Source organism: Sciurus carolinensis, chromosome 2 (assembly GCF_902686445.1).
Source record: "Sciurus carolinensis chromosome 2, mSciCar1.2, whole genome shotgun sequence".
Lineage (NCBI taxonomy): Eukaryota > Metazoa > Chordata > Mammalia > Rodentia > Sciuridae > Sciurus > Sciurus carolinensis.
The window spans coordinates 151731985-151754405 of record NC_062214.1 but is presented as its reverse complement, the minus strand read 5'-3'; the positions used below and the strand labels follow the sequence as shown (position 1 = coordinate 151754405).

Below are 22421 nucleotides of genomic sequence, written 5' to 3'. Positions count from 1 at the left end.
AGATAGAAACTCAGAATTGTAAGTCCTTCCAGGAAGCTTGAGCCATAGAATGGAGGGATCACTGGCAACCACCTGCTGAAACTCAGAGACTCTCCAGCTCTGCAACAATTGAGCTTCTCAACTGGAGGCAGAGAGCCCATACTCAGAAACTCAAGCACCAAATAACCCTTGCTCCAGAAGGAAATTGACTGAAGCAGACATGGAATTTTATAAAGACTAAGTAATGTACTTTATTTCAGTACTTGTACATCATAAAAGTATCATTGAGCTGAATCCTCTGGAAGGTAAACATAACAATTCAGTCTATCTTATCTCAAAAGCACATTCCTGTTGGGTTCCTGTGTTCAGATCCACCCTGTGCTTGTTGTTTGGACTTTCAGGACCAGTAGGCAAAGGACAGATGCCATTCAAATAATGAAATGTCTACTGCTGAGGTCTCTGCTACCTAGCAGAAGTGATGCCCTGACTACCAAAATATAAAAATGTCTTCTGAGAACAACTGAGTTAAGCCTCATAGAGCTGAGGGGAGTAGAGTATTAGTTGTAGGTATTAAATTTTAAAATGTTTAACTCACGGAACATTTTTTGGAGTTCCCCCCCCCCAAGAAACAGAAATCTAAAGTTCCTGTTTCTTTTCTGAATAAAAAAATAAAATAATTTATATTCCTTGAGCCCCAACCAATAGAGAGATGGTATTGTAGTGGTTGTCAGAAACATACTGGATGTTAGAAGAAAATAAGCCAACCAGTGAATTTTAAATTTGACTCCTCCTCCCAAGAAAACTCACACACAAAAAAACCCTTCACATCAAAGTGTGAAGGGTTGTTGTCTTTCACCAATTGTGATAGATTTTAAAAACATATGTTGTTTTTCTTTCAATTATTATTAAGTTAAAAAGCAAAATGACCAAGCACAGCAACTTAGTGAGACCCTAAGCAAATTAGTGAGATCCTATCTCAAAATAAAAATAAAAAATAAAATAAATAAACAAATGGACTGGGGATGTGACTCAGTGGTAAAGCACCCCTGGGTTCAAGCCCTGGTGTCAAAAAAAAAAGTAAGAAAGAGAAGAAAAACAAAGAAAAATTAAATCATATTTCAAAAAGTTAGGAGATCTAAACAGTCAAAACACTCTTGAAAAAGACAAATGAAATTGAAGTGCATGAATTTCAAAATTTACCTCAAAACTACAATTTCAAAACAGTGGGAACTGGCTTAACAAAGACAGATCACTGGAATAGAATAGTCCAGAAATAAATTCTTGCATATATAATCAAGTGATTTTCCAGAGAGGTGCCCAGATCACTCAATAGAGAAAAGGCAGTCTGTTCAACAAATGCCATATGCCAAAAAATGAAGTTAGACACTTATCACATTAAAAAAAATTTTAAAAACCTCAAAATGGATCAAAGACCTAAAATCATAAGACTTAGAAGAAAACTAAAGAGGAAGGCTTAGGGATATTGGATTTGGCAATGACAGCATTGATATGATGCCAAAAACAAATAATGAAAGGGAAAAAAAAACGAAGTAAATGAAGCCTCGTGGAAATTAAAAATATCAAAGGAATGAAAAGGCAACCTTTGGAACAGGAGGAGATATTTTTAAGTCATATATCTAATAAGGTATTGATATCCAGAATATATAAAATACTCTTACAATTTGTAAGAGCAACAACAAAACACCCTAACTAAAATAATGGTGAAAGACTTAAGTAGACTTCTTTCCAATGAAGATCAATAAGCACATGAAAAGAAGCTCAATATCACTAGTCATAATAGGAATGTAAATCAATCAAAATTATGATGATCACCCATTAGAATATTTTTTTAAAAACAGGAAATAATAAGTGTTGATGAGGCTGTGGAGAAATTTAAACCCATATCAATGGATATGGTGGGAATGTAAAATCGTATGGCTACTATGGAAAATACTATGACAATTCTTCAAAAAATTAAACATAGATTTACCTCAAGATCCAGTAATTCTCTTTAGGGAAGACTCACACACATATTTGTACACCTTTTTGGATAGCACTTTTATTCACAAGATCAGAAGGTGGAAACAAGCCCAGTCTCTGTGGATGGATGAATGGATAAACAAAAGGTGGTATATACATGCGTTAGAATGATGGAAATTTTGACACGTGCTACAACATTGATGAACCTTGAAGACATTATGCCAAATGAAATAAGCTTGACACAAAAGACAAGCTATTGTATGATTCAATTTCTATGGGGTTCCTAGAATAGTCAAATTCATAGAGACAGAAGGTAGAATGGTGGTTACCTGGGACTGGGAGGAAGGGGGAATGTGGAATTATTGTTTAATGGGTATAGAATTTCAATTTGGGAAAAAGAAAAAAGTTCTGGTGATGGATGGTGGTGATGGTTAAACAACAGTGTGAATGTACTTAATGCTACAGAACTCTATACTTAAATATGGTTAAACCAGAAAAATTTGTATGTTACACACATTTTATCATAATTTAAAAACTGAGAACAAGAAACACAAATAACAAGTGAATGAGTTGTTAAAAATTGGGAAGAAGTTAAATATCCAATAATATGGGAACAGAAATGATTAAATAAATTATTATTGCCCACTCAGTGAATATTTATGTAGCCAACAATATTTATTTATTAATGGTGGCAACATGGAAAAATGCCTATAATATGATATTAAGTATACAAGGCAGGTAAAATTGTCATATAATATGATTGTAAGTATAAATAACTCTGGTTCCAGAAAAAGACTAAAAGGAAATATCAAAATGCTTTAAATTTTTAAATTGGGAGAGTGAAATTATTTGCTTTATTTTCATTCATTTTCCCAATTTTTTTGGAAAACATGTAATAATCTTTAATGGAAAATTAACTTATAATAAAATATGAAAAGAAATAACAAGGTAACATTTTAAAATAATTATTACTATCCTTTTTAGTTATCTATAAATACCAAAAATACTGGCTATCTTTGAAACTTTTGCCAATAGCATCAGTATCAAGGAAGCAAGTGATTAAGGTTCCTGGAAATTCTTGTTCAATATTCTGCTTCAAATACCATTCAGGATTCAGGTCACTGAGCAGAGGATACAAAGTCGAACGACTCTGAAGGAAGAAAGAAACTTTTCAAGGAATGTCATACATTTGTCACTGGGCAGAGACAACTTCCCAGAGGCGGAAACTGCATGCATGGAGAGATGCCTATCTAGGTTAAAGCAGACTCACAGCTTGCTTTAGCAAATAGGGCAGCCTTTCAAACTGCTTTCCAAATTGATGCAATGATTCTAAGTGGGTTATTCTTAAAACTTAATTCTGTATCCATCTTTCTCCCACTGACTTGTTGACACCATCTCATTGTTGACAGCATCTCATTGTCACAAGTTCCACCTTGGTCCTCTAGCTCCCTACCACCCACCCAGGGGACAATAATCAGAACAAATGCCCATTAGGCTGTGGGGAGGAGCAGCAAGGGAAAGGCACAGGCTTTAGATGGTGATGTCTGCTTTTCCGAAGGGGCAGACAGAGGGCAAGGAAAATGGGCAACGGTGTCACAAAGCACAGCTGCCACCACCCATCAGGAAGGGGTAGCTCCCTTCAGACTCAAGGACCTCATGCTTATAGCCGCTCACAGGCATATTTGATGGCCAAGGGCACCAGATTTACAAGGTTCCAACCTCTGTGTTCCTTTCCAATGGGTTCTGTTGTTACCAATTTCCTGTAAGAGCCTTAATCCAACCTGTCTTCCAGAGCCATTGTCCATGTAGATGTTGCCTTAAAGTATTCTCATAAATTTGGTTCCATTCCGTGATCCTCTTGGATTCTAGTTTGAAGAAACCTTCCAAGGTCGCATTTGGTATCTCTTCTACCCTCTGTCATTTTGGATCATTCTGTCTCTCATCAATTCTAGGTGGTTCGAGATCAGATCTCTCACTGCACAGTGAAATTACGCCAGACCACAGGTCTCATGGAGTATTGCTTGGAGGTGATTAAGGAAAATGATCCTAGTGGCTTTTTGCAGGTAAGTGTTAACTAGTTCTGCTTCAGATTCCACATCAGATTCCATGGGACTGAGTCTAGGACACCTGGGTGGGGCATCCAGAAGCCCAGACTGAGCATGGGTCCCTCAATAACAGAACCTACCTTCACACTGCCATGAGTGTGTGGGTGCCTGCTAAACTCCTCTAATTTACTGGAAACGCTGTCACCATGTACTCCAAGACAGAAATGTTTCGGATTTTTTGTTTATTTTTATATGTTTAATCATGAAAACTTAACTCCCTATAAGTTCTTCTAAAGTGGAGTCACTGCCCTGCCTAAGAATTGGGCCTTCTCTATTACTGTCTTTTGGACAGTTTTGTCATCTGGAAATGTCTGAGTGTGCAAGGTTTCTACCTCCCTGTCACTGGCCATAAGTCAGTGATTTCTTGAATATGGTGAAACCTTTTTCATTTTTTCAGTATTGTTTTAATGAAATGCCATAAGATAACCTGAATTTTACTTTTGTTTTGATCCCAATGGTAAGGAACCCTTTGTTAAGCGATGTGTAGATCTCTTCCAACTCTCATTCTACTGCACTGGCCAAGAGTGATAAAGGGAGACTGAATGAAAGAATTCTCTTCCAGAGAATAACGTATTAATTACACAAAGTTGGTGTGCCTACAACATAAGAAATTCCATAGGCACCCTCTTTAAACCAGTTCCCAGGTCTTTATAGACTACCCACACCTCAGAGTAGAAACTTAGATCTGTTGATTCTAATTGGATTAACTAATCACCAGCATCGTATCCTTTACAGTTGTTGACTTTTAGAGGCTCATAGAATATCGCTTGTCTCTCACAAGTTCCACCTTGATCCTCCAGGCCCCTACCACCAACCCAAGGGACAATAATCAGAACAAATGCTCATGGGGCTGTGGGGAGAGACAACAGGGAAAGGAATAGGCTTCTCCCTCTGTCACTCTTGGCTAGCAGGATCATATATCCAAGCATGCTATTAGATCAATTAACACCTGATAATTACTTACAGTGCCCCAACTCACAAAAATATTCAGATTTGCTTGATAAATTGTTGGTCATCCTAGTCATGAGGGTCCTTCTCACCAGATGCACTGAGACAGGATGGGTGTGAATCCCAAAGCGGTTTGGTGGTAACGCTCTTGGAGTCGAGGGGCAGTGTTGTTTCGAGTGTGGCATTGTATTTCTTAGGCTGTGGTCTTTGATGTGATTAGATTTCTGACGCCCTCATAAGGAGAGTGCACCTGACTGAGGATCAGTGGGGGAAAGGCACGCTCACCCCCAGGATGACCACGGACTTTGACTTGAGTCTGGACAACAGCCCTCTGCTGCAGTCCATTCACCAGCTCGACTTCGTGCAGGTGAAAGGTACGTGCTTGCGTCTCCTGAGTCAGAGAACAACCTCTGGGAGGATGCTGGTGCTTTGGGCATCATCAGTACCCCTCTGAGGAATAAAATTCTGGAGTGGCTTCTATCTTATTGGGTAGTGAAAACATCTCCTGTAGTTGTGTAACTTACCTCTGAGCAAGTCAGATAAATTCAGATAAACTCACTACTCAGCTGTGTGAGAGTCAGAGATTTCACATGGTCAGCATCAGAGAATAGCAGACATAAAATGAGGTAGGGAGAAAGAGAAAACCTCACTGCACATACCTAAAGCCTTTTTAGAGAAATATGGATATAAATCAAGGGAGCCCAGAGTTGAAATTACTGCTTCTGCCCGGATAGCGATAATGAGCAAACAGTTCAGCATGGACCAGTGGGAATTTGGGAAGATCATAGTCAGCCTGACAGCACTGGCAAGAAAATACAAGTGTGGAAGGAAAATGAAAATTTGACATGAACTATAAAATTAATTTATGTAACTAAAGCAAGCTGTCTTTGAGATTTGGGGTAGGGTGTGAAGGGAACTGTAAGTATATAAAATTATTTTAAGGAAGATAACTTTCAAAGAAAATTAAAAATTCAAGTCAACTATGCAATAATACTTTATGGCAAATTAAATAATATTCATTTAAAGAATATTTATGGGTTTTCGGTGGATTTTTTGTTTTTGTTTTTGTTTTTGCTCTTTTGTTTTGAAACATACATACATACATTCTCAGGAAGGTGCAAACAGTATGAAGAGGTCCTTCAAACTCTTCATCTAGTTGCCCTCAATGGTTACATTTTGCACAGCTATAATCTAATACCAAAACCGGGACCTGGCATAGTGTATAGTTTTATGCCATTTTTTGATGTGTAGATTCATATAATCACCACAGAAATAAAGGTACAGAGATATTCCATCCCCACGATGCTGCCCCTGTATAGTCACCTGCCCTCCATCATCATCATCTCTGACAACCACCAGTCTGTTCTTCATCGTTCTCCATCTCTAGCATTTTATCATTTTCTGATCTTTTTTTTTTTTAACTGAAGAAATTGATTTTCTCTTTGCAACTTCTGATTTAAGCATACATATAATAAATGACTCTTGGATTTTGGTGCTTTAAAATTTTTTCTTCTTAAGAAAAATCCACCTGCTTCCTTTTATCAGACAGTCACATAACCAAGCAAGTGTCAGGGTTTGTAGGGCTCACATAAAGTAGTTAAACCAATCCTTGTACTTGGGATTTCTCTCATCTTTTTAATAGGCTTGCTTTATTTTCAATTTTATCCTTTTTTTTTTTCTTAACATACATTGCTATCAGAAGATACCTTAATCGATTTTTAAAGTAGTGTGCAGATGGTAAATTAAAATGCTTTGTGATAGTAACAAAAATATTTAGCATTTATTGAGTGCTAACCGAACCAGACACTCTCCTAAGTGTTTTATATGTATTACCTCATTTCATTCCCACAGCCCTAGTAGACGCCTGGGTTACTTACCTGAACTCACACAGCTAGTGAGTGGCAGGACCAACCAGGTCTGGAGCCAGGAAACAAGGCTCCAGAAAATGCTTCTACAATTTCCCATCTATGCTAAAAAGCTAGCACTTTCCTCTGTGCTTCTTAATGGAATATCTGAATTCCTTTCTCACACTTAATCAATCTAACTTTTTATGTTTCAGCAATTCTTTCTTGCTGTTTAAAATTTTTTTTCTTTAACACCTACACAGTAGCCTGTGAAGTAAACCTGTCCCTAGAAGAATATAGAACCCCAGGTAAATCTTCCATCAGCCTCTATCTGTCCCCAATTCTTTCAATGAGATAAAAATCACTGAAAGGTTATGTCACAAGTCACTTGGAGAAGAAAATATGTCACAAAAGAACAAAATAAAGGCTTGATGGAAGAGAAAAAATGAGCCAACCCAATTTAGCCTTGGTGAGGGGGCGAAGAGCAAGAGGCTAGAGGTAGAAGCTTCAGGGCTTTGCAATGTTTCAATCAACTGGCAAACCCCTCCCCTCCCCGATTCATTGCCTTTCTGAGTTCTGTCCATCTGCCCACAGTGGAGTCCAGGCCAGTTGGCAGGGTGGTAACAATTGTGTGAAGTGAGCAGGCCTTTCAGCTGCTATGAGAACTACAGGTTCACGTGCCTGGCATCACAGAACACATTTCCAGAGCATTGCCCCTTGGCCACTTGGCACTGCATACAGAAGTAAAGGTGGACACAGCTGTGTGTGCAGTCTGTTCGAGTCTGTACCCACAGCAGAGAATGGTCAAAATGCAGAACACCCACACAGCAACAGTTCACCTGGACCACAAAATATCTGGAACAATCATTTATGAAGTTAATATAACAGACCATTTGGTGTTGAGAGGTAGGTATTCCATTTCCCTTTTAAGACTTCATCTTAATTTACTTTGGTTAATATCACTCTGCCTTGTTACTTTATATGCTTTGTTTTGTGCTCGTTAAGTTTGATTAATTCAGTGAAAGCCCAGTCCTTTTTAGAATCCAAATCGTTTTTACCTGTCAGATGCTTGTGATGGAAAGAAAAACTCAAAGGTCACAACATGAGAGAACTTGATTGACTAGTATAAACTTCTCCTACTGGACTGTGTAATTTCTCTTAACACATGTACAACTGTTCCTGGCATAGTGTTAGGCTTTATTTTTAGGAATAAATAAATACTTAGTTTAATGAACTACTCTTTTGCAACTTGTCAATAAAAATATCCCAAGAAACCATACTCTAAAATCCATGTACAAATGGCCCAAATTAAGTAGCATTTGGAATGGTGTTAATGTAGTCTGACCATTGTGAAAGTAACAATATATGTAATTCAATATGTGTTTTCTAATTGTGCTAAGTAGATTACAAGTAGAAAGTTAAAATATTTTTAAAATTACTGAGAGTATGCATTTAAAATTATGACTTAAAATGATAATGAAAGTATCTGTTCACTTCTTGACCAAAAACCTTAGCAGCCATCTCTCTAGTTTTACAATCTCATCACAAATGCCCTTTCTGTTATTGTTGATACGGAAGAAGATAGTTCTGCTGTTAGTTTCTACACATTTCTACTCAGCCAGCTACTGTTCGGCAAGAATGCACTGCCTGAAGTTATTCTCTTACTATCTAAAGATTTAACTGATCTGTTCTGTCTGATTCCATATCACCTCTAAGCAATTGAAACCCATCTGGAAAAAGCCAGATATCTTCTTTGTTCAAACATTCCTAAATTGAAATGATATATTTTCTTGTTATATCTTGATTAGAAAATCCTATTACCCTTTTTCCAGATGATTGGGAGTGGTATTTGATATTTCAGACTTTTTAAAATTGAAAGCAACATATTAAGCTCTCCTGTGCTTTTATTAGAGAATAGTAAAAACAACATTTTCCCCTTAATTCTAAGTTGCTATCATCTACTATTCCCTAGGTCATGACAAAGAAATTTTTTTCTAGTCTGCCAAGGGTTCCACTGCTGAAAAATGTTAATCTAGAATGGAGCAAGTATATAGAATATCCCAAGAGTCATGAGTCATGGTGGTAAAATGAAATGTGAATGTGTTCATTATGAACCAAGTTGAAACCATGACCTAAAACTCCACCGATGCTTTTTAGCATATAAACCAAATGACTGTTAATTCCTTTAAGTGCCTCTGCTCCTCTAAGGATATATTTATCTTCATTAATTCATTTTGAATATGAGAGCCCAGAGTGTGCACCAAGGTCATGGGCAAGGACAGTGTGATCTGAACAGGCTGTCCTACAAATCATAGAGAAGAAGTGGCCAGGTTGGCAGCGAGGGGGTAAGCATACACATCCATGCATGTAATCTGTTCCTGCGTGGTGGTGTGGGGACCTAAATGCATGTCCTCAGAACATGCATTCACATTTCTCCTTAACAGTGTACCAGCATCAGTTTTCTAGAAATGGCCTGTAGTTCCTCTAAAGTCTAAATGCCATTTGTTTTGTCAGCCATCAGAAAGAGGAATGACAGACTACAGACCAACCTTCAGAAAAGATGTAGTAAAATGGCATTCCCAACCATCATAGCTCTGAAGATGAAATAACTCATTAATATCTTTGAGCAATTCTTGGGAGTCTTTGTCATTCACATCAGAGAATACAGAAAGAAGCCTTCAGAATCAGGGGTGGAGACTTTGCTCTAGTGCACTTCCCTGGGCACCCCCTGGAGAAAAAACTGATCTAAACACACAGCCCCAGAGCCAGCCTCCTGGGCTCAGATCCCAGCCCACCCCTTCCCAGCTGAGAATCATCCCTGGGCTTTAGTTTTTAGTTTTTAGTCTGCAAAGAAGAGATGATAAGAGGCCCTACCTTGTAGGTTGTTGTGAAAATTCAGTGCGTTAATATACATAAGTCTGTCAGCACACTGGCTGTCAGTGAGGGATCAGGAGGCATCATTTATGATTCATGTTTCCTGTCGAGGGTGGGAGACCAGTTTCCTTTCTCCCTTGTCCTCACCACACTTGTTGGTTTCACAATTCTAAAAAGTTGTTAGTGTTCACATCTGAAGAATTCAAGAAAAAAATAAATAAGGAAAATGTGAGAATTAATTTGAAAAGGAGTAGCCTTTAGAAAGCAAGATATTTGAAAACATTGGTAGAAGAAGCCACTGTTGCAGAACATAACTAAACTACAACTCTTCCACTCTTAAGGAAGTCAGTAAGAGTAGCTCCCCTGGTATCTAAGAGGAAAATTTGTAGCCTGAAGCTTGATTTTCAGGCTAAAAGAAAACTTACCTGTAGAAGTCTGATCAGGTCAGGAGAAACTAGTTGTTAAAGAAAAAGCATGAAATGAGCTTAAAAGTGTAAAGATCAAGATAGCTATGTTAGCCCAGAGACAGGAGTTCACATAAAATAAAACACTCTTTCTTAGAAATCAGTCCAGGAACTGAGCACTGGAGTGCTCTGCATTTCCAAACCATAAAAGAGAGATTATCTTGAAAATACTTTGGGTTTTTATAGACCATTTATTTTATATCTAATAAAATGAAACAGGGTAACATAAAAATCTACTATAAAGTCTATTTTTCTAAATGTCAGCCTGAGTCTTTGCTAATGAGGCTGTGATTTTGTCACATTTGCCTGTTATGTACACCATCATTTTGGGGTAAATCAGGAATAGATAAATAAGGAAACAGAAAAAAATAATTTTTGGCACATGGAGAAATAGATTTAGATACATGCAGATGTCTCCGAGTAAGTTCTCTCCCCTCCCTTTGCCTTTTGTGTCCATTTGCTTCTTTGTTTAAATCTGGGATGATATCAAGATTTGAAGATTAGCAAGAGGTTAGATTTTTTTTCCCTATCCTTTCATTCTTTTAAAGTGTATCCACAGAGGACTAACATTTTAATTACACATGACATCATGTAGCTCAATTAATCTTCTAATTATACTTATGTCTGGCAGGGATATTTGAGGACCTGATCAGAGACATTGCAAGCATTTGCAGGATTTAAGTCAAAACTACCTTGTGTTTGTATTCTTTGATTTTTAAATCGATGAGTTGTGGACCTGTCTGAAACATGAACAAAGGGAAAATAGAAAAGTAATATACAGCTAATGGAATGAGAGTCCAGGGAAATATTTTATGATGGGATCTAACTAATAAGGATGGTTCAGAACAAACATCTCAGGAAGAATCAGTCATGTTTCTGGAAGCCCTTTGAAGAATGATCTGCTTAAATTTGTCATATTTTGCTTCCATAGTAAATATGATAAAATGTATTGCTTTTATAAAGAAACATTTTAAATAACAAAGTAAGTCACTGATACTTACTGTGACTTAAAGTCAGTCCTCAATTATAACTCTTGGATGTTGCCTTTTTCTACATGGATGCTCATTAGAATCCTTAGAAGGAATTATGTTTTCTGTCTTCTCCTCTTACCATCTAGTCCTAGAGTTTATTTTTGAACGAGTCAATGAATTTATCTCCCTTCTCCCAAATTCACATGTTCTGGGAACTTCTGAGATTATAGTATCAACAATTATCTGATAAAATTCCATCTAAAATCTATACCACTGAAATTCAAAACATTATTTCCCTTCCTAAACTGATCACCTCCAATGAATGAGTCATGAAATTTAATTCCCTTTTGTGGATTTAGTAGCTCAGACATGGTTTTATTTTAAGATCTCACAATAGTTGAGGAACTCGCCCCACGTGAAGACTCTGCGAAGATCTGAACCAGATCCCCATGCTCCCCAGGCCTGCTCCTTCTAACCACATGTTTATCAGGGGGTTGGTTATCATTCCAAGATACTCAACAGAAACCAGAGTTACACTGATTTTTGTTTAGCTTCCTCTCCAGTCCCAGCAACCCCCATCCTACAGCTGGAGGAGTGTTGTACCCACAACAACAGCGCTACACTGTCCTGGAAACAGCCACCTCTGTCCACGGTGCCCGCCGAGGGATACATTCTGGAGCTGGATGATGGCAGTGGTGGTCAGTTCAGAGTAAGTAGACAACCTACTACTTTTATCACAAACCAGTGACTCCCTCAGAGGACCTGCCATGGAGTCACTAGCCTGGCTTCTCCATCTCCTCTTGGGGAAGGCCACTCTGACAGGGCCTACTGGCCCTTCAGCTGAGGCCTACCTTCTCCTAATGCCATCAAAGACAGACAAAGGAATATTGGAACTTTCCTACTCTTCCTGAGAGACAGAACAAGCAGCCCTACAAGCTGTGAATCGGATGGCCTACATTGTAATCTGATCTCCTTCACTTAGCTGTGTGACTGGGCCTGTTTCTCACCTCTGAACCTTCAGGTTCTTATCTGTAAACCAGGGGAAGGATAACAATAACATGTATCTCATGACTTGTTCCTAAGAGTTCACTGGATAATCCATGTAAGATCTTTTAGCATGCTGCCTACCTAGTATATGGCAAGCCCGCAGTAGGAGCTATTATTACTACCACTATTATTTATTGCTAGTAATATCATTAGCCATTGTCTAAGATGTGTTTCTGCAGCCGTAACTTGTAATGTCATTGATTGGCATTCCTCTTACTCGACATGTTGTCCAGGTATGGCCTCCCTATATTCAAAAACTTTCCTAGTCACATGGTTAGGAAAGATTTCCCTGGTTCCATGTTTTTTCTTAGCCTTTCACCAGATAGAACCAATGTCAACAGATTATTATCAACATAATGCAAGGGAGTTCTAATCCCTCTGGGAATTTTATGGTCCCCTCTGAAGGTAGCATAGGCTGGTCTTTAGGCAAGACATGACCATGTTGCCTACAAGTTGGCAATCCACGTGTGACAACAGCCAGTCTGCACGTGCCTGCTTCTCTGTCATATACAGACCACCTCATTCTCAATCGTTCTCTTTTCCCACCTTGCTTTCCACCTGGTCCAACTCAGTCTTGCCTGAGTTTTCTTTCCTGGGAGCTCTGATGCCTAGGTCCTCCTAATGGAGCAGTCCTTCTGGGTACTGAGTTAATCCCTGCCCTGATGGAGAGGGACCCTGTCTAAAAAGCAAACCCAAGGCCCCCAAGGAGGGAACTTTCCTACTCTTCTGGCCATCAGTGGCCAAACCTGGGGCACCAGTTTTCCAGAGCAAAGTCTACCAGTGCCTCCTTTTCTGAATGTCTTTGACTCTCCTTAGGTTTGAATGCTTTCAAGCAGGAACTATGTCTTCTGCCATTCTTCTCAAGGACAAAGACTCTCTGTCTTCTGATAGGGAAAACTTTATTTGCATATGTGTTTGTTTACTGGTAGGACAGAATCAAGTTTCTACCTTGGATTACATTTCAGTCCATGTCTTTGGTTGTGTGTGTGTGTGTGTAACATCCAGTTATTGGTCAGTTTCTCACCTCTGATTTGTCTTTCAGTTCTTATGTCACTTTCAGGGCCTTTCTTCTCGCTTTTATGTTTCTCCTGAGAAACTAATGCTTGTGGTTTTCCTAATTACTTATTTTATCCTGACTTTTTCCACCCAGTTACTACCTACTAGCAGTGTTTGAGGCAACACACCAGGCCTCTTTTTCTCTTACAATCCCAGTGTCTCATGTTTGTCCCGCTTTCTCATCCTGTCCCTCCCCAAACCATCTCTCTCACCCACACTTCTCTTCCAAGATTTTACTTTTGCAGAAATTCCCATGTCTGTATTCTAAACCCCTTGAAACTCAGCATGCTTCAAAACAACCCATAATTTTCTTTCAAAACAGCTGTGTTCCTTCCACATTCCCATTGTCTCTTCTTTTATATCAGATTCAGAATCTCAGCACCAACTGCTCCTCCTTCCTCCTTGAGATCCAGTAACAGTAAGGAAGTCATTGAATCCCCAGATCCCTTCTAGTCAGCCTGTGGCTCTCCCACCAGGGTGCCCCCCTATTTCTCCACAGACTACCGTGAGAAGGTATGGCCAAGTCAAACTCCACAAAGGTCCCAGCCCTTTCAGTCTTCAGGTTGTTCCTTTCTTACTCCTCCAGTGCAGTCCTTGCCCAGTAGCACTAGCTTCACCTGGGCATTTGTTAAAAATGAAAAATCTTAGATCCCACCCCAGAGACCTACTGGATCAGAAACTACATTTTAATAAGATTCACAAGTAATTCCTATGCACATGAAATTCGAGGAGCCTGAAAGAGAGGGCACGATATTTAGATTTGTGTTACTGCTGCAGTAGAATGAATTGAAGGGCTATCCAAGGCCCCAATCTTCTTAGGAACCCACCAGAGAGTTGTCATTTTAAGGCTGTGCTTTGAATGCAAATTATTTTTACTCATTACACCGCATAATTTTGCAATCGCTGAAGAGGGAAGCAAATGCCTAACCTATGCTAAAGATGCATTATGCTAGGATTTATTTTAAGCCTTTGAAATGTCATTCTTCCTCCCCCTTCCCTCTGTACCATGGTGCAAACCTATACTTCTGAAGCTTTGAGTGTAACCTTTATCAGAGTTCCTAAAGTTACCAGTGGAGTTATAAACACAGCACAGAAACCACCCTCGTGTGTTCATACATTTTTTTAAAAAACTCATGCTTATAAAAATTAAATACATAGAAATCATTCTTATGATAAAGAACTCAGCAGGTATAATGTAAATACAAAGCTTAATAAGTATAGTTCTAACTATAAGCATCCAATTTTAATTTTTTAAGTCCTACAAATTCCTAATAACTACCACTCATTAAGCTGCTGGGTCTATGATAAATACAAGAAGCTGTGCTCTCAATCTTCACATAAAACCTTATAAGGTCCTCAAACCAACTTTGGAAGGGGTGTATTATTTTACATACCATTTCACAGATTAGATACCTGAGACTTAAAAGGGTATATTAAATTGCCCAATATCTTAAAGAATTCAAGTACAATCAGGCTATTAGAAGAACTCTTATTCCTAACCACTCAGCAATTCTGCCTTCCTCACTCCTCACAGGGTTCACATTAAGTGGTGTCCTGTTATTTGTTGACCCTCAGGAAGTGTATGTGGGAAAAGAGACAATGTGCACCGTGGATGGTCTTCACTTCAACAGCACATACAATGCCCGAGTCAAGGCCTTCAACAAAACAGGAGTCAGCCCCTACAGCAAGACCCTGGTCCTCCAGACGTCCGAGGGTAAGGCCCTTCAGCAGTACCCCTCCGAGCGAGAACTGCGTGGCATCTAAAATGGCTGGCACTCTCGGAGGTAACCCCACCACTGCCCACATTCCTGAAGTGTTTCCATGACTTGCTCTGCATTCTGGCACAGAGCCGCTGTTCCTCTCCTGCCTTTAGAGAGCCCATGGTATGTGGATGTGATCAAACCAAAGATTCCACATCGGCAGTTCCAACGGCCTGGGCCGTCGGCTTCCTTTGCTAACATTCTAAATAAGCTGCAGTTGAAGAAACTGAAATTGAAGGTCTGAATGTGCCCCTGGTGTCTAAGACGAATGTATCTAGGCTGTAGAGTAGGCTTCCATTCTCCACCAGTACACACCAGTTGCCAGTTTTGCCCAGATGGTTCTCAATTCCTGTGTAGTGCTTGCTTGTTCCTGAGGTTGGGACCTAGGTTCTTTCCAGCTGTGGATTTGTATGACTGAACATGTTTCCAATGGGCATGGGATGCTAAAGCTATCCAGAGAGGCCTGTTGGCCACTCTTGGCTTAACCAGTTCAGATCACTTTCATTTCCTACTCAAAAGCCCAGGCTGTGGGCACCAGGACAGAGACTTCCTGTGGGCACCAAACAGGAAGAGACCAGCAACTCTGCATTACCTCGCCATTTGCGTCTTTGCCAGTCCCTCTAGTCTTGGTTAGGCTGCCTAGGGCCACTATACAATGTTAATCTCTAGAGAACTTTTGCTTCTTGGCTATACTGTAAATATTTTGGTCATCAAAGACAAATAATCTGCCTCAGAAGAGAGGCTTGAATATGATGACCAAGTATACCTCTGAGGCTTTTAACATTTTCAATTTAAGAGCAATCGCAACACATGAAATTGAACCTATGGAGAGAGATTTGTAACCAGTGCCAAAAGTATTTTGAGACCTTGGGGTGTCATTTTAATCACAGAAGTCACCTCCCACCCCATTGGCATTCTCAATAACTTCCCTTCACAGAACCAATTATGTTGATTTTTTTCACGTTCAAGATGTTAGCTCAAAGAACTGTGGAGGTGTTTTTTCCCACTTCCCACAAACCACCGCATGTTCCCATCACCCCTAAAATGGTTCACATGGTTAAAAACAAGCACAACTTTGCATTCTACAGCAAGGGCAGAAGACCCCTAGCCGTGAAAACAGTGTTTTGGGGGAGCAGTTGTAAATCTGAGTGATGCTATTCAAACAGAAGATTTGTTGACAGGAAAATGCCCACATGACCTATTCTATTTGGATTACAGTGACATGGTAACTAGAACTTTCCCCAGGATTATCCTTTTAGCAACTTCTCTCTGGGAGGACCTATCAGTCTGAGAGCAGTTGCCTCTTTTCCCAAAATACCATGATAAACGCTGACACCCTCCAAAAGTTTTTCCTAGGTGCAATGCAGAAGGCCTTTGATATGCTGGCCTCGTTTCCCATGTATGCACACAGCAGATTCAATGACATGCATGCCAGCAGAGCAGAGAGAAATTTGCAATAGTGTTGCTAATATTTGTCCTCAGACCTATAGGAAAACTATTTCTATTCATAATACATCGTGGAAATTATACTATTCTGCTAAAATCAGTTATTAGCATAACAGCCTGAGTGCTTCTTTCATCCTGCAGAAGGATGTAATTTCTTAGTTTCTTTCAATGTTCATGAGATTATGGTGTCTAATTTAATAAATTACAGGATTTGGAACTGCGATCCTTGGTACCACAGTCACAGAATCGGGGGTCAATTTCTAAGTGAAACTAATGGAACCAGTTCTCTTCCAACAAAGAAACTGTACTGTAGAAATTAATTTCCTCCATGAATTTTATATATTGTATACAAATATAAGGTATGTATCTGAATACAAAGCAGATGCTATCATCATGTAGATATCAGTGTTCTCTGTTACTGCACAGAAGTGACTTTCTCATGATGAAATAAAGTTCGCACACATACTTTCTCCATAACTTTGGTTTGTTCTATTTGTTTCTCCCTCTTTCTAATTCATTCAAATAGTAAGACAGAACTTAGAAAGCAAGAAAAAGATAGTGGATAGTTTATTTGTTAAAAAAGGATTTGTTCAATCTGTTATAATAGATAAAGCCTACAGAATTAATTATATCTTTTTTGTTTTCTAGATACAATGAGAAAAATGCTATCAACCAATTTTTGATACATTCATTGCACTTGTACTTTATTCATATTATTTCACCATTCCTGGAAAGTTTGCTTTAGAGATTTATCATGTTTGCTGGCATTGGGGGAGGTGGGATGGTTCATTTTGACTTTGTACTGTAATGAAATCTTTCACATTCTTCTTAGCAAGAGTCAACCCCTTTCCAAAGTTCAGAACACAAAGTTTGAATCACAGAAGAGTACAATTACATTTGTGGTAGCAAATCTAACTTGTGATTATATGTATTTAGTCTGAAGTTTAAATCACTTGTCACTGAAACCCTGAACTGTCACAAAACCTTCTGTTGTCCTAAAGATAACATTACACGGTGAAGATCAAATGTCTACATTACTATGAATTTTTACCATTTTTTCCCTCAAAATTTACCTGTCTCTTTCTCTATCTCTCTGTATTGGGCATGCTTGTTAAGTGCCCACTGTGTACTACACTGTGGTATGGTATAGTTTAGCAGATGGTACTCCTGCTCAGTGGAATTCACAGACTAGTAAGAGAGAAAGGCCTTAAGGAAATAAACACATAGTCACAAACTTATAAATTTTAATGAGCACTGTGGAAAAAGAAAAGGAAGGCATAAGTTTTTTTATTTTTTTATTTTTATACCAGCCAGAAAAACAATGTAATTCAGTGGAAATGATAAAGAAATATGTTATTATAAGATAAAAGGAAAGGAAAATGTGTTATTGTGTGAGTTCAAGTTTGTTTGGTTCCCTGAAAGCAAGTTCCTGGGAAAGTATCTAAGACATCCATAAAAATATGGCCCATCCCAGATCTAAACCAAATCACCCTGACTTAAGAAGAAATATAACTAATTTAGAATTTTAATGCAATTTTAAAACAAGGCCCACAAATTTAGTTGTGTAGAATTTTAAAGTAATTCATTCGATACCCATCATGACTGTGTCACAGTCCTTGAAACCATCTGCAAATGAGTATCTGCTAAAAACCTTGTGTACCCAGGCCTTCTTGATACACAGTGTTCTGAGGCTCGTTCTGTGCAACAGACTACACTCCCACCAAAAATGACTAGGCAGGGCTGAGTGCAGGATAGGACACTTTCTGTTTATTTTTCTCTAATTGCCTTCTGCCTATCTAAACAGAGTGTACCTTTTCTGGTTTTAATCTGGAGACCTGAAATAAAGGGAAAGTAATATTTATGGGAATCAAATAATTCACTTGAGTCTATTAACTGACTGAAAAAAATTAAGTCCCTGAGATTCCATTCCACTCAGCCCCTCAAAACTGGGGAAATGCTTCTGGCAGCCTCTTTCACAGAGTTAGAGAACTTACCCTCCCCAGTCAGTCAGGGGAAGTAAAACATGCACAATTGCAATACATATTCTTCAACACTGACCTCTATGTAGAGATTTTCCTTGGACAGATTCTTAAAAGTAGAATTACTGGTCCAGAGAGTCTGAAGATTTATGAGGCCCTTGATCTGTGTTTCCAAATTGCTTTCTAAATAGTTTTACTCCAGAAATATATGAGCCATTCCATTTTAGTATATCACCTTAATTCTACTAGTTGGGGTTTAATTTCAACTAAAAGACTCCTCTAAAAATAACAAAAAAATGTTTCTAAAAGAGTTTTTACTATACATTTTCACAGAAGTACTATTCTGATTGTTTTACATCTAATAGCTACATGAAATAGGTCACAACATATTGCAGGGTAAATTAACATTATCTAAAGGGAGAGAAAGAGTTCCCAGAGAGAATTACATAGAATAGGTTGGAAAGAAAGGGGAAGAGAGAGACAGACAGACAAACAGACAGACATCCAGGCAGAGGGGATAACTATATGCAAAGCAAAGCTTCAAAAATCTGCCTTGCACTGACACAAGAGGAAATCTGGTCATTCAGAACTTCAATGAAGCACCTGTATGTCAGGTAACTAACTGGACCCCAAGATCACAGGAGAGCATCAAGTAGGGCATATGCCTTAAAATTCAGGAGCCTTACTGCTCGTCCTTCCCAAACTCTGTGACACCTCAGATAAGGGGAGGGGTTCAGACCTTAGCCATGAATACAGAAGTATAGGCATATCTATTGAACTGCCTTAGGGTAGATAGAAAAAAGAAATTGCTATTTTTTTCTGTTGGATCTTATAGTGAAACATGGAATTAATAGTTCTTATGTAATTCCTCTACTGTATCTCAGTCTCCTAAAAATATTTGGTGCTCTCATGTTCCTGTTATTTTTCATAGACAGTGAAGTTCTCAGAACTAAAAACCACCATACCACCTACCTTTGGAGAACTAAGATATCCACCCTACAATTTATTTGCCATCCTGCAACCAGATAGTAAAGACAATGCCTCCAATTTTGGGGGAAAAAAAGGACACAAAGTTCAGGTTTATTTATTCCGAGTTTATGCACAGTTCCACTGAGCTCATTGGCCCATTTGTTAAGACCATAGCAAACTAAAAACCTCACATTAGAATAGAGACAAGGAGTTGTTATAGAAGTTAATTTAGTCTTTTGGTAGCATTGATCAAGGAAGGTGTTTGGAAAAACTGAGAAGAGACCCAAAAAAATCAAAACAGAGTATTCTGTGGCAAATGTTCTGATTAAGAAAGTCAGAAGGTATATAATACATTTTAGAAAGATTTCCATCTAAAATATTTACAAGTCAGTATGTTCTCTGGAACCTTCCATGGTGGGCATAGGGCATATCACAAAAGGTCTTGTGGAATAGTAACATGAAATAAGCTGAAAAAAACTATTACCTTAAATCCTTCTTCATTTTGCGTCAAGCTGCTGAGAATTTCTTCATTGTCCATCTAAAGACAGCCACATGAGAGCCAGCAAATATTTTTAGGATACTGAAATTCAGTGGAATGATTATATAAAAACTATTCATTCCATGTTTCACTGTAAAATCCAACAACAAAAAAAAAAAAAACAGGGAATTTTTTCATCTGTCATAATGGAGTTAAACAGACTACACACTACACCTCTGTACCTATTGCTAAAGTCTGAATCCCTCCCCTGCTCTGTTGCCACAACATTCCAAATCTACCCTATGAATTAGTCTTCTGCTGTAACAGTTCACCCCCAAACTTAATGACTTTAAAACACCAAAAATTTATTAGCTGGAAGTCAGATTCCTACGGGCTGAAAGTGAGGTGTGAGCAGGACTGGGTTCCTCAGGAGGTTTGGGGAAGCCTTTTGTTTTCTTGCCTTTTGCAGCTTCTAGAAGCCATTACCTTTCTTGGCTCTTGGCCCTTCCCCTTTCTTAAGAGCCATCTTCCACTCGCTCCCCGACTCTGACCCTCCTGCTTTCCTTATAGAAGGAGCCTTGTAATTACTTTGGGCCCAGCTGGCTAACCCAGCATACTCTCCTTATCTCAAGATCCTTAATTCAGGCACAGCTGCAAAGTTCTTTTGCTATGAAAGGTAACACATTCAGAGGTTTCTGGGGACTGGGATGTGGGTATTTTGGGGTGGGCCATTATTCTGTCTGCTACACCCTATGAAGGAGGTATCATTATTATTATTATCATCATCCTACTCTCCATATGGGGAAACTGAGCTTCTAGAAGGTTAAGTAACATTTCAAACTCAGTTCTTTTAGCCTCCAACGCCTGGCTCAGCACGCTGTGGTGCTGACATTAGAATTATGCTATTTGCATTTAACCAAAATGGGAAAAAAAAAGAGGGGGGTGGAAACTACCCTAACTCTGTCTGTTAGGTATCTAAAAACATCCTGTCAAAGCAAAGCCGCCCTGAGTTGCTGCCTTGTATGCTCATCCAGAAAGCCAGAAATAGAACTTAAATATTTTCAAAAAGTTAAGTTAGACTTTTGTCAAAAAAAAAAATTTCCTGCTTTAAGGAATAGATATTGAATAGGCCATCATTCCCAGCATAACATCTGAACCCCCTCCTATTTCCAGGGTTCTGTTCTTTCTCCAGCCTCTTCCTACCCCAGGTGAGCAACTCACCTTAGAGAGGTTCATCTCTCCAGGTGGTACCATGGATGCTCCTGGCTAGCAGGAATGGATCACTGCTTTAGAAGGAAAGGGAATATCAGAGCCAAATCTCTGGGGTCCTTGAAAGCTGTAACCAGATGACATCTGGGACTTGGAGTCCTGTTCAAGTTGAAAGCACACAGCTATTAATTCACAGAAGGCTTTTGGCCCTCAGATCTCAACTGGGAAGAAAAGTAGAAGGAAATCAGGGATAACTAGAGATTCATGCTTTAGATAAGGCTATAAACTCCAGCACCAATCAGCAAGTACTGAAGAGTGCCCTCAAGCATCCTTAGTCAAATGACCACCATAGCCATCACCCAACATTTTCTAGTATTGTTTTATTCAACAACAATAAGTAGGTTGGGATTCTTAAAGCTAAATCTTAGAAATTGCTTCCTAAAAAGTGGGCCTAGAAGGTGTTATTTACGAAGATTATAATGTCTTTTTCCTTGATTAGACTCTCCCATCAAAGGAAACCAGTCAGAAAATATTTAATGATGTAGGCAGACTACAGATTTCTGCTTCCATTTGTCTGAATGCCTAATGGCCTCTGTCATCTGACCAGCATCTCTTTGCAGGCATAATTTTATAGTGGTTTTAATCCAGCCTAAACCCTACTGTACTGAGGTCCCTCTCCCCCAAGAAGATGCAATCTTGTGAGGGAAGAAGAACCTCTCAGAAAACCAATAACAGGGAACACCTCAGCCCACCAACTATGTGACCAGAATTCTAAAGGGGGGGTGGTAATGCATCTGCCTTTTAGAACCTAATCACACTGATCTACTGAACACTATTTAGAAAAGATTCATCTTTAATATATTCAGGGTTTGTAGTCAATAATAGATCATCTACACAAAACTTGGTTACCCTGAGACCACTGGAATGTGCCCCATGGCCTGTGGCATAAATTTTACCTTTTGTGTACCTCCAAGTCACAAAAGAGCAACAACAGGGTTTTTTTTTTTCTTTTTTAAAATTTGTTCTAATTGGTTATACATGACATTAGAATGCATTTTGATACATTGTACACAAATGCCTCATTCCTCTGACTATACATGGTGCTCAGTCACACCAGTAGTGTAATCATACATGCATGATAGGGTAATAATGTCTGTCTCATTCTACCGTCCTTCCCACCCCAACTGCCCCATCCCTCCCCTCACTCCCCTCTGCACAATCCAAAGTTCCTTTATTCTTTTCTACCCCACCCCCCAACTATAGATCAGCATTTACTTATCAGAGAAAACATTCGGCCTTTGTTTTTTGGGGG

At 38.9% G+C, this 22421-nt stretch overlaps 1 protein-coding gene across 7 annotated transcripts in view; it reads left to right on the top strand.

Moving 5' to 3' along the window:
- The window catches only part of Trim9 (tripartite motif containing 9), a 96667-nt gene that overhangs the window by 58438 nt on the left and 15808 nt on the right, over window positions 1-22421 (top strand). For all 7 annotated transcript variants that reach the window (XM_047539023.1, XM_047539026.1, XM_047539022.1 and 4 more), the window contains exons 4-7: window positions 3912-4022; window positions 5233-5386; window positions 11717-11874; window positions 14844-14982. In XM_047539023.1, the coding sequence (XP_047394979.1) occupies window positions 3912-4022; window positions 5233-5386; window positions 11717-11874; window positions 14844-14982 (562 nt within the window). The remainder of the gene's footprint in view (window positions 1-3911; window positions 4023-5232; window positions 5387-11716; window positions 11875-14843; window positions 14983-22421) is intronic.